The sequence below is a fragment of the Procambarus clarkii genome, chromosome 62 (assembly GCF_040958095.1).
Source record: "Procambarus clarkii isolate CNS0578487 chromosome 62, FALCON_Pclarkii_2.0, whole genome shotgun sequence".
Taxonomy (NCBI): domain Eukaryota; kingdom Metazoa; phylum Arthropoda; class Malacostraca; order Decapoda; family Cambaridae; genus Procambarus; species Procambarus clarkii.
Window position 1 is genome coordinate 30,365,306 of NC_091211.1, and position 13,031 is coordinate 30,378,336.

At 53.2% G+C, this 13,031-nt stretch overlaps 2 protein-coding genes across 2 annotated transcripts in view; one reads left to right on the forward strand and one right to left on the reverse strand.

The window, feature by feature from the left end:
- Nucleotides 1–4,073: 4,073 nt before the first annotated feature.
- LOC123766666 (coiled-coil domain-containing protein 85A-like) lies at nucleotides 4,074–4,631 on the reverse strand. The gene has a single exon (XM_045755945.2). The coding sequence runs from the start codon at nucleotides 4,629–4,631 to the stop codon at nucleotides 4,074–4,076; it is 558 nt and encodes a 185-aa protein (XP_045611901.2).
- Nucleotides 4,632–4,795: 164 nt separating this feature from the next.
- LOC123766667 (uncharacterized) overlaps nucleotides 4,796–13,031 on the forward strand; it is a 32,008-nt gene continuing 23,772 nt past the window's right edge. Inside the window, exon 1 of the mRNA XM_069308582.1 lies at nucleotides 4,796–4,836. Coding sequence (XP_069164683.1) covers nucleotides 4,796–4,836 — 41 coding nt within the window. The remainder of the gene's footprint in view (nucleotides 4,837–13,031) is intronic.

The window sequence follows — 13,031 nt, forward strand, 5'->3', positions numbered from 1 at the left end:
AGTAGAATGTTTGAACAGTGGTAGAATGTTTGAGCAGTGGTAGAATGTTTGAGCAGTGGTAGAATGTTTGAACAGTGGTAGAATGTTTGAGCAGTGGTAGAATGTTTGAGCAGTGGTAGACTGTTTGAGCAGTGGTAGAATGTTTGAGCAGTGGTAGAATGTTTGAGCAGTGGTAGACTGTTAGAGCAGTGGTAGAATGTTTGAGCAGTGGTAGAATGTTTGAGCAGTGGTAGAATGTTTGAGCAGTGGTAGACTGTTAGAGCAGTGGTAGAATGTTTGAGCAGTGGTAGACTGTTAGAGCAGTGGTAGAATGTTAGAACAGTGGTAGAATGTTTGAGCAGTGGTAGAATGTTAGAGCTGTGGTAGAATGTTAGAGCAGTGCTAAACTGTTAGAGCAGTGGTAGAATGTTTGAGCAGTGGTAGAATGTTTGAGCAGTGGTAGAATGTTAGAGCAGTGGTAGAATGTTAGAGCAGTAGTAGAATGTTAAAGCAGTGGTAGAATGTTAGAGCAGTGGTAGAATGTTAGAGCAGTGGTAGAATGTTTGAGCAGTGGTAGACTGTTAGAGCAGTGGTAGAATGTTAGACCAGTGGTAGACTGTTAGAGCAGTGGTAGAATGTTTGAGCAGTGGTAGAATGTTTGAACAGTGGTAGAATGTTAGAGCAGTGGTAGAATGTTAGAGCAGTGGTAGACAGTTAGAGCAGTGGTAGACTGTTAGAGCAGTGGTAGAATGTTTGAGCAGTGGTAGACTGTTAGAGCAGTGGTAGACTGTTAGAGCAGTGGTAGAATGTTAGAGCAGTGGTAGAATGTTAGAGCAGTGGTAGAATGTTTGAGCAGTGGTAGAATGTTTGAGCAGTGGTAGAGTGTTTGAGCAGTAGTAGAATGTTTGAACAGTGGTAGAATGTTTGAGCAGTGGTAGAATGTTTGAGCAGTGATAGAATGTTTGAGCAGTGGTAGAATGTTTGAGCAGTGGTAGAATGTTTGAGCAGTGGTAGACTGTTTGAGCAGTGGTAGAATGTTTGAGCAGTGGTAGAATGTTTGAGCAGTGGTAGACTGTTAGAGCAGTGGTAGAATGTTTGAGCAGTGGTAGAATGTTTGAGCAGTGGTAGAATGTTTGAGCAGTGGTAGACTGTTAGAGCAGTGGTAGAATGTTTGAGCAGTGGTAGACTGTTAGAGCAGTGGTAGACTTTGAGCAGTGGTAGAATGCTAGAGGAGTGGTATAATGTTTGAGCAGTGGTAGACTGTCAGAGCAGTGGTAGAATGTTTGGGCAGTGGTAGACTGTTAGAGCAGTGGTAGACTGTTAGAGCAGTGGTAGACTGTTTGAGCAGTGGTAGAATGTTAGAGCAGTGGTAGAATGTTAGAGCAGTGGTAGACTGTTAGAGCAGTGGTAGAATGTTTGAGCAGTGGTAGAATGTTTGAGCAGTGGTAGACTGTTAGAGCAGTGGTAGAATGTTTGAGCAGTGGTAGACTGTTAGAGCAGTGGTAGACTTTGAGCAGTGGTAGACTTTGAGCAGTGGTAGAATGCTAGAGCAGTGCTAGAGAGTTGTTAGAGCAGTGGTAGAGAGTTGTTAGAGCAGTGGTAGAATGTTAGAGCAGTGGTAGAGAGTTGTTAGAGCAGTGGTAGAATGTTAGAGCAGTGGTAGAATGTCAGAGCAGTGGTAGAATGTCAGAGCAGTGGTAGAGAGTTATTAGAACAGTGGTAGAATGTCAGAGCAGTGGTAGAATGTTAGAGCAGTGGTAGAATGTCAGAGCAGTGGTAGAATGTCAGAGCAGTGGTAGAATGTCAGAGCAGTGGTAGAGAGTTATTAGAACAGTGGTAGAATGTCAGAGCAGTGGTAGAATGTTAGAGCAGTGGTAGAATGTCAGAGCAGTGGTAGAATGTCAGAGCAGTGGTAGAATGTCAGAGCAGTGGTAGAATGTTAGAGCAATGGTAGAATGTCAGAGCAGTGGTAGAATGTCAGAGCAGTGGTAGAATGTCAGAGCAGTGGTAGAATGTCAGAGCAGTGGTAGAGAGTTGTTAGAGCAGTGGTAGAATGTTTGAGCAGTGGTAGAATGTTTGAGCAGTGGTAGAATGTCTGAGCAGTGGTAGAATGTCAGAGCAGTGGTAGAATGTCAGAGCAGTGGTAGAATGTCAGAGCAGTGGTAGAATGTTTGAGCAGTGGTAGAATGTTAGAGCTGTGGTAGACTTTGAGCAGTCGTAGAATGTTAGAGCAGTGGTAGACTTTGAGCAGTCGTAGAATGCTAGAGCAGTGGTAGACTTTGAGCAGTGGTAGAATGTTAGAGCAGTGGTAGAATGTCAGAGCAGTGCTGTGACTCCAGGCCCGCAGCTGCGACTCCAGATCCCTCCCAGCACCTCTTCAAGTACTAGTGGAGCTCGTCCTCCAGCTCGCAGATGAGAGAGTGTCACCTGTGTGCTGGCCACAGCTTGGTGCAAGATACGTGGGAAGCGGCCAAGGTGCCTCACCGCTCAACGACACCCGGGGCCACCATCCGCAGGTTAATGTTTCTTGTCACAGATCTCCGGCTTAACCTGAAGTACTCAGCGGCTGTTTCCTCTTCTGAGGACTGGAAGAACAAGCGTCTTGGCGTGTCGTTTGGTGGTGGGCCAGCCTGTGTGGTGGGGGCCAGCCTGTGTGGTGGGGGCCAGCCTGTGTGGTGGGGACCAGCCTGTGTGGTGGGGGCTAGCCTGTGTGGTGGGGGCCAGCCTGTGTGCTGGGGGCCAGCCTGTGTGGTGGGGGCCAGCCTGTGTGGTGGGGGCCAGCCTGTGTGGTGGGGGCCAGCCTGTGTGGTGGGGACCAGCCTGTGTGGTGGGGCTAGCCTGTGTGGTGGGGGCCAGCCTGTGTGGTGGGGGCCAGCCTGTGTGGTGGGGGCCAGCCTGTGTGGTGGGGGCCAGCCTGTGTGGTGGGGGCCAGCCTGTGTGGTGGGGGCCAGCCTGTGTGGTGGGGGCCAGCCTGTGTGGTGGGGGCCAGGTTGTGTGGTGGGGGCCAGGTTGTGTGGTGGGGGCCAGGTTGTGTGGTGGGGGCCAGGTTGTGTGGTGGGGGCCAGCCTGTGTGGTGGGGACCAGCCTGTGTGGTGGGGGCCAGCCTGTGTGGTGGGGGCTAGCCTGTGTGGTGGGGGCCAGCCTGTGTGGTGGGGGCCAGCCTGTGTGGTGGGGGCCAGCCTGTGTGGTGGGGACCAGCCTGTGTGGTGGGGACCAGCCTGTGTGGTAGGGGCCAGCCTGTGTGGTGGGGGCCAGCCTGTGTGGTGGGGGCCAGCCTGTGTGGTGGGGGCCAGCCTGTGTGGTGGGGACCAGCCTGTGTGGTAGGGGTAGTGTGGTGGGGGTAGTGTGGTGGGGGCCAGCCTGTGTGGTGGGGACCAGCCTGTGTGGTGGGGGCCAGCCTGTGTGGTGGGGGCTAGCCTGTGTGGTGGGGGCCAGCCTGTGTGGTGGGGGCCAGCCTGTGTGGTGGGGACCAGCCTGTGTGGTGGGGACCAGCCTGTGTGGTAGGGGCCAGCCTGTGTGGTGGGGGCCAGCCTGTGTGGTGGGGGCCAGCCTGTGTGGTGGGGGTAGTGTGGTGGGGACCAGCCTGTGTGGTGGGGGCCAGCCTGTGTGGTGGGGGTAGTGTGGTGGGGACCAGCCTGTGTGGTGGGGGCCAGCCTGTGTGGTGGGGGCCAGCCTGTGTGGTGGGGGTAGTGTGGTGGGGGCCAGCCTGAGTGGTGGGGGCCAGGCTGTGTGGTGGGGGCCAGCCTGTGTGGTGGGGGTAGTGTGGTGGGGACCAGCCTGTGTGGTGGGGGCCAGCCTGTGTGGTGGGGACCAGCCTGTGTGGTGGGGGTAGTGTGGTGGGGGCCAGCCTGTGTGGTGGGGGTAGTGTGGTGGGGGCCAGCCTGTGTGGTGGGGGTAGTGTGGTGGGGGCCAGCCTGTGTGGTGGGGGTAGTGTGGTGGGGGCCAGCCTGTGTGGTGGGGGTAGTGTGGTGGGGGCCAGCCTGTGTGGTGGGGGTAGTGTGGTGGGGGCCAGCCTGTGTGGTGGGGGTAGTGTGGTGGGGGCCAGCCTGTGTGGTTGGGGTAGTGTGGTGGGGGCCAGGCGCGGGTCTTGCTGTCTACTGTTGTTGGTGCTTCCGTTGGTCTGGTGGTCCCGTTCTGGTGCTCCCGTTGCCGTGGTGCTCCTGTTGCTGTGCTGCTCCCGTTGCTCTGGTGCTCCCGTTGATCTGGTGCTCCCGTTGCTCTGGTGCTCCCGTTGCTCTGGTGCTCCCGTTGCTCTGGTGCTGCCGTTGCTCTGGTGCTGCCGTTGCTGTGGTGCTCCCGTTGCTCTGGTGCTCCCGTTGCTGTGGTGCTCCCGTTGCTGTGGTGCTGCCGTTGCTGTGGTGCTGCCGTTGCTGTGGTGCTCCCGTTGTTCTGGTGCTCCCGTTGTTCTGGTGCTCCCGTTGTTCTGGTGCTCCCGTTGTTCTGGTGCTCCCGTTGTTCTGGTGCTCCCGTTGCTGTGGTGCTCCCGTTGCTGTGGTGATCCCGTTGCTGTGGTGATCCCGTTGCTGTGGTGCTCCCGTTGCTGTGGTGCTCCCGTTGCTGTGGTGCTCCCGTTGCTGTGGTGGTCCCGTTGCTCTGGTGCTCCCGTTGCTGTGGTGCTCCCGTTGCTGTGGTGCTCCCGTTGCATTGTACATTACACACACATCTGTTTGTGGTCACGCAGGCCGTATACTGATACTGTTGGTCCCGTTGTTTTATGAACTAAACACACGCACACATCTGTTAATTTACATCTGTTCCTTCGGCCTGTCACGGCCTGGTACTGTTCGGAGCGAACAGACCGTTAACGGTAACGGCGATGATCCCCGTTAGTGACAACGGGGACGTCAGACCAACATAGTGAGGTCTGTGTAGCCACAACTTCCCCGCCACAACTTCCCCGCCACAACTTCCCCGCCACACCTTCCCCGCCACAACTTCCCCGCCACAACTTCCCCGCCACAACTTCCCCGCCACAACTTCCCCGCCACAACTTCCCCGCCACAACTTCCCCGCCACACCTTCCCCGCCACAACTTCCCCGCCACAACTTCCCCGCCACACCTTCCCCGCCACACCTTCCCCGCCACACCTTCCCCGCCACAACTTCCCCGCCACAACTTCCCCGCCACAACTTCCCCGCCACACCTTCCCCGCCACACCTTCCCCGCCACAACTTCCCCGCCACAACTTCCCCGCCACATCTTCCCCGCCACAACTTCCCCGCCACACCTTCCCCGCCACAACTTCCCCGCCACAACTTCCCCGCCACAACTTCCCCGCCACAACTTCCCCGCCACAACTTCCCCGCCACAACTTCCCCGCCACAACTTCCCCGCCACAACTTCCCCGCCACAACTTCCCCGCAACAACTTCCCCGCCACAACTTCCCCGCCACACCTTCCCCGCCACACCTTCCCCGCAACAACTTCCCCGCCACAACTTCCCCGCCACAACTTCCCCGCCACAACTTCCCCGCAACACCTTCCCCGCCACACCTTCCCCGCCACAACTTCCCCGCCACAACTTCCCCGCCACAACTTCCCCGCCACAACTTCCCCGCCACAACTTCCCCGCCACAACTTCCCCGCCACAACTTCCCCGCCACAACTTCCCCGCCACAACTTCCCCGCCACAACTTCCCCGCCACACCTTCCCCGCCACAACTTCCCCGCCACATCTTCCCCGCCACAACTTCCCCGCCACAACTCCCCCGCCACAACTCCCCCGCAACAACTCCCCCGCCACAACTCCCCCGCCACAACTCCCCCGCAACAACTCCCCCGCCACAACTCCCCCGCCACAACTCCCCCGCAACAACTCCCCCGCCACAACTCCCCCGCAACAACTTTCTGGACGTGTTTATTTTCGTCGTAATCTGTCACAAATTAAAGAGTCACTGCTTAACCACGTTGTATATTCACCCTCAGTATCTCGAATGTCGTAATCATGTCATCTCTGTTTCTTGTGTTCTCCAGGCTTGTGATATCCTGCTCCCTCAACCTATCCTCTAACTTTACTCCTAGCTCTGGCACCAATCTCCTTGTTATCATGTGTAATGTTGTCAATTGTTATCTTATGCTTGGTGGATTCTTGGCCGGTGTTGACAATTCCAATATTGGTCTTATGAAAGGTTATCTTGAGATGATTTCGGGGCTTTAGTGTCCCCGCGGCCCGGTCCTCGACCAGGCCTCCACCCCCAGGAAGCAGCCCGTGACAGCTGACTAACACCCAGGTACCTATTTACTGCTAGGTAACAGGGGCATAGGGTGAAAGAAACTCTGCCCATTGTTTCTCGCCGGCGCCCGGGATCGAACCCGGGACCACAGGATCACAAGTCCAGTGTGCTGTCCCGCTCGGCTCACTGGTCTTATAAATGGTGTGTAGAGTGATAGTCCTGATTTAGGTGGCTATTGATGTTCGCATGTTTAGCAGCGTCCCACATGCTGCTGGTGTCAGCCTGTCTGTGTGTGCCTCTGGTGATAGTGATGGAATTACATCCACTCCCAAATCTGTCTCTGATTCGCGTAATATCTTTGCCCTTATGGCTTATAGGGGCATAACTGGCCGATTCCTCACAGTGTTCAAGAGAGAACTGGATAAGCACCTCCAAAGGATACCTGATCAACCAGGCTGTGACTCATACGTCAGGCTGCGAGCAGCCGCGTCCAACAGCCTGGTTGATCAGTCCGGCAACCAGGAGGCCTGGTCGACGACCGGGCCGCGGGGACGCTAAGCCCCGGAAGCACCTCAAGGTAACCTCAAGGTAAGGTTATGGCGTAGACACCTTGTGATCTTCTCTCTTCCTTCTTCATTACTTACACTTGTTGGAGGTTGAATTTAAGCAACCATTTGTTTGCCTATAGGAGTTTGTCGAGGTCTTGTTGTAACATTCTGCAGTCATCCTCTGATTTTACATTCTTTATTATCTTGGCCTCGTCTGCCAACATTGGCATGAGTGACCTCACTCCCTCGGGCAGGTCACTCATAAGTCAGTAACATCAGCATTTCCTAGACTGAGCCTCTGAAGCCTCTCCCCCCTCGCCCAGTTTAGTGTCCACCAAACTATGCCAGCTGCTTCTCCATCTTCTGTGCCAGGCTTGGGTGAGGAACTGTATCAAACGCTTTCTGGCAGTCGAGGAAAATACAGTCTACCCAGCCTATATCTTTTCCTGTCGTATTTTTGGAACTTTGGGATATAATTCGACCAGGTTTGTCAGGCTCGACTTACCCCATGTTGCTCCAACCTGCCCTTTGGTAACAAAGTTTATCCTATACAAATGCTCCACTATTCTCAACCTGTTTACTCTCTTCAGTACTTTATATGGAATTGTTGTTAGTGACACTGGTCTTTAATTTAGAGCCTCCTTTCTTACCCCGTTTTTTTTTATTAAGAAAACATTTGCCTTTTTCCACAGGTCTGGGAGATTTCCTGTTTCAAATGTTTTATTAAAAACATCAATGGGTGACGAAATACCTCCGCAGAGTCCTTCAACAACCTTGGTGATATTATGTCTGGTCCTGTTCATTTTGGTACATCTAGTTCCTCCCTGTGTTATTTAATCACTGTCACAATGCGTGCTATGTCATCCAGTGTTTCCTCTGGCTTTTTATCTCACAACTCAAGTCTTCACAGTGATTCGTGGTTGATAGTAATGACCTGAAATATTTTGTGGAGTTCCTCGCCTCATTCTCTGTGAGATTTTCCTCTTGTCTCTTCAACCTGATCACATGGTTATCTTGAGATGATTTCGGGGCTTAGCGTCCCCGCGGCCCGGTCCTCGACCAGGCCTCCTTTTTGTTACACATCCCCAGGAAGCAGCCCGCAGCAGCTGTCTAACTCCCAGGTACCTATTTACTGCTAGATGAACGGGTGCAACAGGGAGAAAGAACCTCAACCCATTTGCTTCCGCCTATGCCGGGGATCGAACCCGGAACCTTAGGACTACGAATCCCGAGCGCTGTCGAACCCAGAACCTTAGCACTACGAATCCCGAGCGCTGTCGAACCCAGAACCTTAGCACTACGAATCCCGAGCGCTGTCGAACCCAGAACCTTAGCACTACGAATCCCGAGCGCTGTCGAACCCAGAACCTTAGCACTACGAATCCCGAGCGCTGTCCACTCAGCCGTCAGGCCCCCCTCCCTGTTTTTTTTTATTATCATCTTCTGGTGGCATTAAAACAGCTTTGGTTGGTACCCAGCTTACAGCGCCGTGTGGTTCTCAAACTGCCTTTCAGCTTCTCTCCTAATTACAGTGTATTAATGTATGCTTGTATGCATCTATTATGCATGGTGCTGTTATCTTGTATGCATGGTGCTGTTACCTAGCAGTAAAATAGGTACCTGGGTGTTAGTCAGCTGTCACGGCTGTTTCCTGGGGGTGCAGGCCTGGTCGAGGACCAGGCCGCGGGGACACTAAAGCCCCGAAATCATCTCAAAATAACCATCTCAAGATAGATCTATGACCTCTACTCCTAGTTGACTGTATTTCCCCATGGTAAGTTGCTCTACTCTCCACTGCTTCTCTGCTTTGCCTGTTGGCCCAGAGGTTTGTTTGACTATTCTCGTTCACCTTCTTCGGGGGGTTTTACCGCTCCGACCCGACTGCTCATATCTGGCCTGGGAGCACTATATTATGGTGGCGGGGCTCGTAACTTATGGTGTGGTTGTGAGGTGTAGTGGTAATGTGTATTGATATAGTGTTTACTTGGCCCCAGTGTAAGGTAAGGTCATATTAGCGTGAACACCTGGTATGGTGTAGGTGTGGTGCTGCAGGTATGGTGCTAGTGTGGTAGTGGTGCTGTAGGTATTTTGCTGGTGTAGTGGTGGTGCTGCAGGTATGGTGCTGGTGTAGGTGTGGTGCTGCAGGTATGGTGCTGGTGTAGGTGTGGTGCTGCAGGTATGGTGCTAGTGTGGTAGTGGTGCTGTAGGTATTTTGCTGGTGTAGGTGTGGTGCTGCAGGTATGGTGCTGGTGTAGGTGTGGTGCTGCAGGTATGGTGCTAGATTAGGTGTGGTGCTGTAGGTATTTTGCTGGTGTAGGTGTGGTGCTGCAGGTATGGTGCTGGTGTAGGTGTGGTGCTGCAGGTATGGTGCTGGAGTAGGTGTGGTGCTGCAGGTATGGTGCTGGTGTAGGTGTGGTGCTGCAGGTATGGTGCTGGTGTAGGTGTGGTGCTGCAGGTATGGTGCTGGTGTAGGTGTGGTGCTGCAGGTATGGTGCTGGTGTAGTGGTGGTGCTGCAGGTATGGTGCTGGTGTAGGTGTGGTGCTGCAGGTATGGTGCTGGTGTAGGTGTGGTGCTGCAGGTATGGTGCTGGTGTAGATGTGGTGCTGCAGGTATGGTGCTGGTGTAGGTGTGGTGCTGCAGGTATGGTGCTGGTGTAGGTGTGGTGCTGCAGGTATGGTGCTGGTGTAGGTGTGGTGCTGCTGGTATGGTGCTGCAGGTATGGTGCTGGTGTAGGTGTGGTGCTGCAGGTATGGTGCTAGTGTGGTAGTGGTGCTGTAGGTATTTTGCTGGTGTAGGTGTGGTGCTGCAGGTATGGTGCTGGTGTAGGTGTGGTGCTGCAGGTATGGTGCTGGTGTAGGTGTGGGGCTGCAGGTATGGTGCTGGTGTAGGTGTGGGGCTGCAGGTATGGTGCTGGTGTAGGTGTGGTGCTGCAGGTATGGTGCTGGTGCAGGTATGGTGCTGGTGTAGGTGTGGTGCTGCAGGTATGGTGCTGGTGTAGGTGTGGTGCTGCAGGTATGGTGCTGGTGTAGGTGTGGTGCTGCAGGTATGGTGCTGGTGTAGGTGTGGTGCTGCAGGTATGGTGCTGGTGTAGGTGTGGTGCTGCAGGTATGGTGCTGGTGTAGGTGTGGTGCTGCACGTATGGTGCTGGTGTAGGTGTGGTGCTGCAGGTATGGTGCTGGTGTAGGTGTGGTGCTGCAGGTATGGTGCTGGTGTAGGTGTGGTGCTGCAGGTATGGTGCTGGTGTAGGTGTGGTGCTGCAGGTATGGTGCTGGTGTAGGTGTGGTGCTGCAGGTATGGTGTAGGTGTGGGGCTGCAGGTATGGTGCTGGTGTAGGTGTGGGGCTGCAGGTATGGTGCTGGTGTAGGTGTGGTGCTGCAGGTATGGTGCTGGTGCAGGTATGGTGCTGCAGGTATGGTGCTGGTGTAGGTGTGGTGCTGCAGGTATGGTGGTGTAGGTGTGGTGCTGCAGGTATGGTGCTGGTGTAGGTGTGGGGCTGCAGGTATGGTGCTGGAGTAGGTGTGGTGCTGCAGGTATGGTGCTGGTGTAGGTGTGGTGCTGCAGGTATGGTGCTGGTGTAGGTGTGGTGCTGCAGGTATGGTGCTGGAGTAGGTGTGGTGCTGCAGGTATGGTGCTGGTGTAGGTGTGGTGCTGCAGGTATGGTGCTGGTGTAGGTGTGGGGCTGCAGGTATGGTGCTGGTGTAGGTGTGGGGCTGCAGGTATGGTGCTGGTGTAGGTGTGGGGCTGCAGGTATGGTGCTGGTGTAGGTGTGGTGCTGCAGGTATGGTGCTGGTGTAGGTGTGGTGCTGCAGGTATGGTGCTGGTGTAGGTGTGGTGCTGCAGGTATGGTGCTGGTGTAGGTGTGGGGCTGCAGGTATGGTGCTGGTGTAGGTGTGGTGCTGCAGGTATGGTGCTGGTGTAGGTGTGGGGCTGCAGGTATGGTGCTGGTGTAGGTGTGGTGCTGCAGGTATGGTGCTGGTGCAGGTATGGTGCTGCAGGTATGGTGCTGGTGTAGGTGTGGTGCTGCAGGTATGGTGCTGGTGTAGGTGTGGTGCTGCAGGTATGGTGCTGGTGTAGGTGTGGGGCTGCAGGTATGGTGCTGGAGTAGGTGTGGTGCTGCAGGTATGGTGCTGGTGTAGGTGTGGTGCTGCAGGTATGGTGCTGGTGTAGGTGTGGTGCTGCAGGTATGGTGCTGGAGTAGGTGTGGTGCTGCAGGTATGATGCTGGTGTAGGTGTGGTGCTGCAGGTATGGTGCTGGTGTAGGTGTGGGGCTGCAGGTATGGTGCTGGTGTAGGTGTGGGGCTGCAGGTATGGTGCTGGTGTAGGTGTGGGGCTGCAGGTATGGTGCTGGTGTAGGTGTGGTGCTGCAGGTATGGTGCTGGTGTAGGTGTGGTGCTGCAGGTATGGTGCTGGTGTAGGTGTGGTGCTGCAGGTATGGTGCTGGTGTAGGTGTGGGGCTGCAGGTATGGTGCTGGTGTAGGTGTGGTGCTGCAGGTATGGTGCTGGTGTAGGTGTGGGGCTGCAGGTATGGTGCTGGTGTAGGTGTGGGGCTGCAGGTATGGTGCTGGTGTAGGTGTGGGGCTGCAGGTATGGTGCTGGTGTAGGTGTGGGGCTGCAGGTATGGTGCTGGTGTAGGTGTGGTGCTGCAGGTATGGTGCTGGTGTAGGTGTGGGGCTGCAGGTATGGTGCTGGTGTAGGTGTGGTGCTGCAGGTATGGTGCTGGTGTAGGTGTGGTGCTGCAGGTATGGTGCTGGTGTAGGTGTGGGGCTGCGGCTAAACATAGTTCAAACATTTCACATTTATATTCAACGTACTCACGCGCTTTGGCTAAACCCGCGCTCTCTTCTCCTCGTTTAAGGCGGAGGGATGGATAGGGAGGGATAGAGAGGGCTGATAAGGGGAGAGGGGGAAAGGATAGAAAGGAGGAAGGACTGAGGGATGGAGAGAGGTAGAAAGAAGGGATAATTATTTTTTTTTTACCACAGACGTGGCCAGACATTTACAGTTGCTAACCAGCATATATGAATGATCTTCTGTCCTCCATGGACAGGTTAGGGATGTTCTAGTGTTCATATGTTCATATAGTAACTACAGAGTTCAGCATACCTTAGCCCAGGAGGGCGAAAGTCAGTCAGTATGGGACAGTCTACAATATAATGTTCAAGGGAGTTCATGTTTTCGCTCTCACAAAGTTGACACATAGTGTATTGTACACTTTCACAAAGTTGACACATGGTGTATTGGACACTTTCACAAAGTTGACACATGGTGTATTGGACACTTTCACAAAGTTGACACATGGTGTATTGGACACTTTCACAAAGTTGACACATGGTGTATTGTACACTTTCACAAAGTTGACACATGGTGTATTGGACACTTTCACAAAGTTGACACATTGTGTATTGTACACTTTCACAAAGTTGACACATGACGTATTGTACACTTTCACAAAGTTGACACATGACGTATTGTACACTTTCACAAAGTTGACACATTGTGTATTGGACATTTGGGTTTTGAGAAAGCTGCCAGATACGTCTATATCCCAGGCGTATTCTGGCCACTATAACATCACATTGCCGGGTTCTTGTTCTATTAGTCCCATATGTGGGAACCGACCTGTGAGATTTATATTTATTTAATTTATATGAATTTATATTTACGTTAATTTATATACTTCGATAGCAATTTGTATAATGTTAAGTGGACTGTATTTCTGCAATAATCTCTTAATCTCACAAATCGATCCTCTACACATTAGGGGGGTTTATATTTATATGTATGCAGCCAATCAAACTACAGTAACTACATACATTGAAGAGGTTCCTTATCTTATAGTACAGCAGGTTAGTCCACCAGGTATAACTAGGGTGTAGACACCAAATTATCCTCTTTGAGGTAGCTTCCATATCACCCAGTAACTGGTGCACAAATCTTGCATCCTCGTCTTGACCTGTCAAAAGTGCGCTAGCTGTGAAGCCAGATACCTATATATGACAAGTATATCAGAGAAAACACTATACAGTACATGGAACATTAAAGACCTGGCTTAATTACCTTTAGTATGAGGCGATTTCGCGTTCTAACCGGGTCACCCTATATAATGACATTAATGGCCACTAATGATAGATAATGGGTTTCGGAAAGAACACTTAACTTGATTTGTTGACAGCGTGTTGACAGATGGTACACCTTTGGTATCCATAACACTACGTCCAAGTAAAATTAACAGGAGCCGTATTTGCTCCCGTGTGAGCCTCTGGTCTCCTCAACAATGGCTGCCCTCCTCCTCCCTGACGCCTGGCCTACTTTGTCCAGATTTCAGAAAG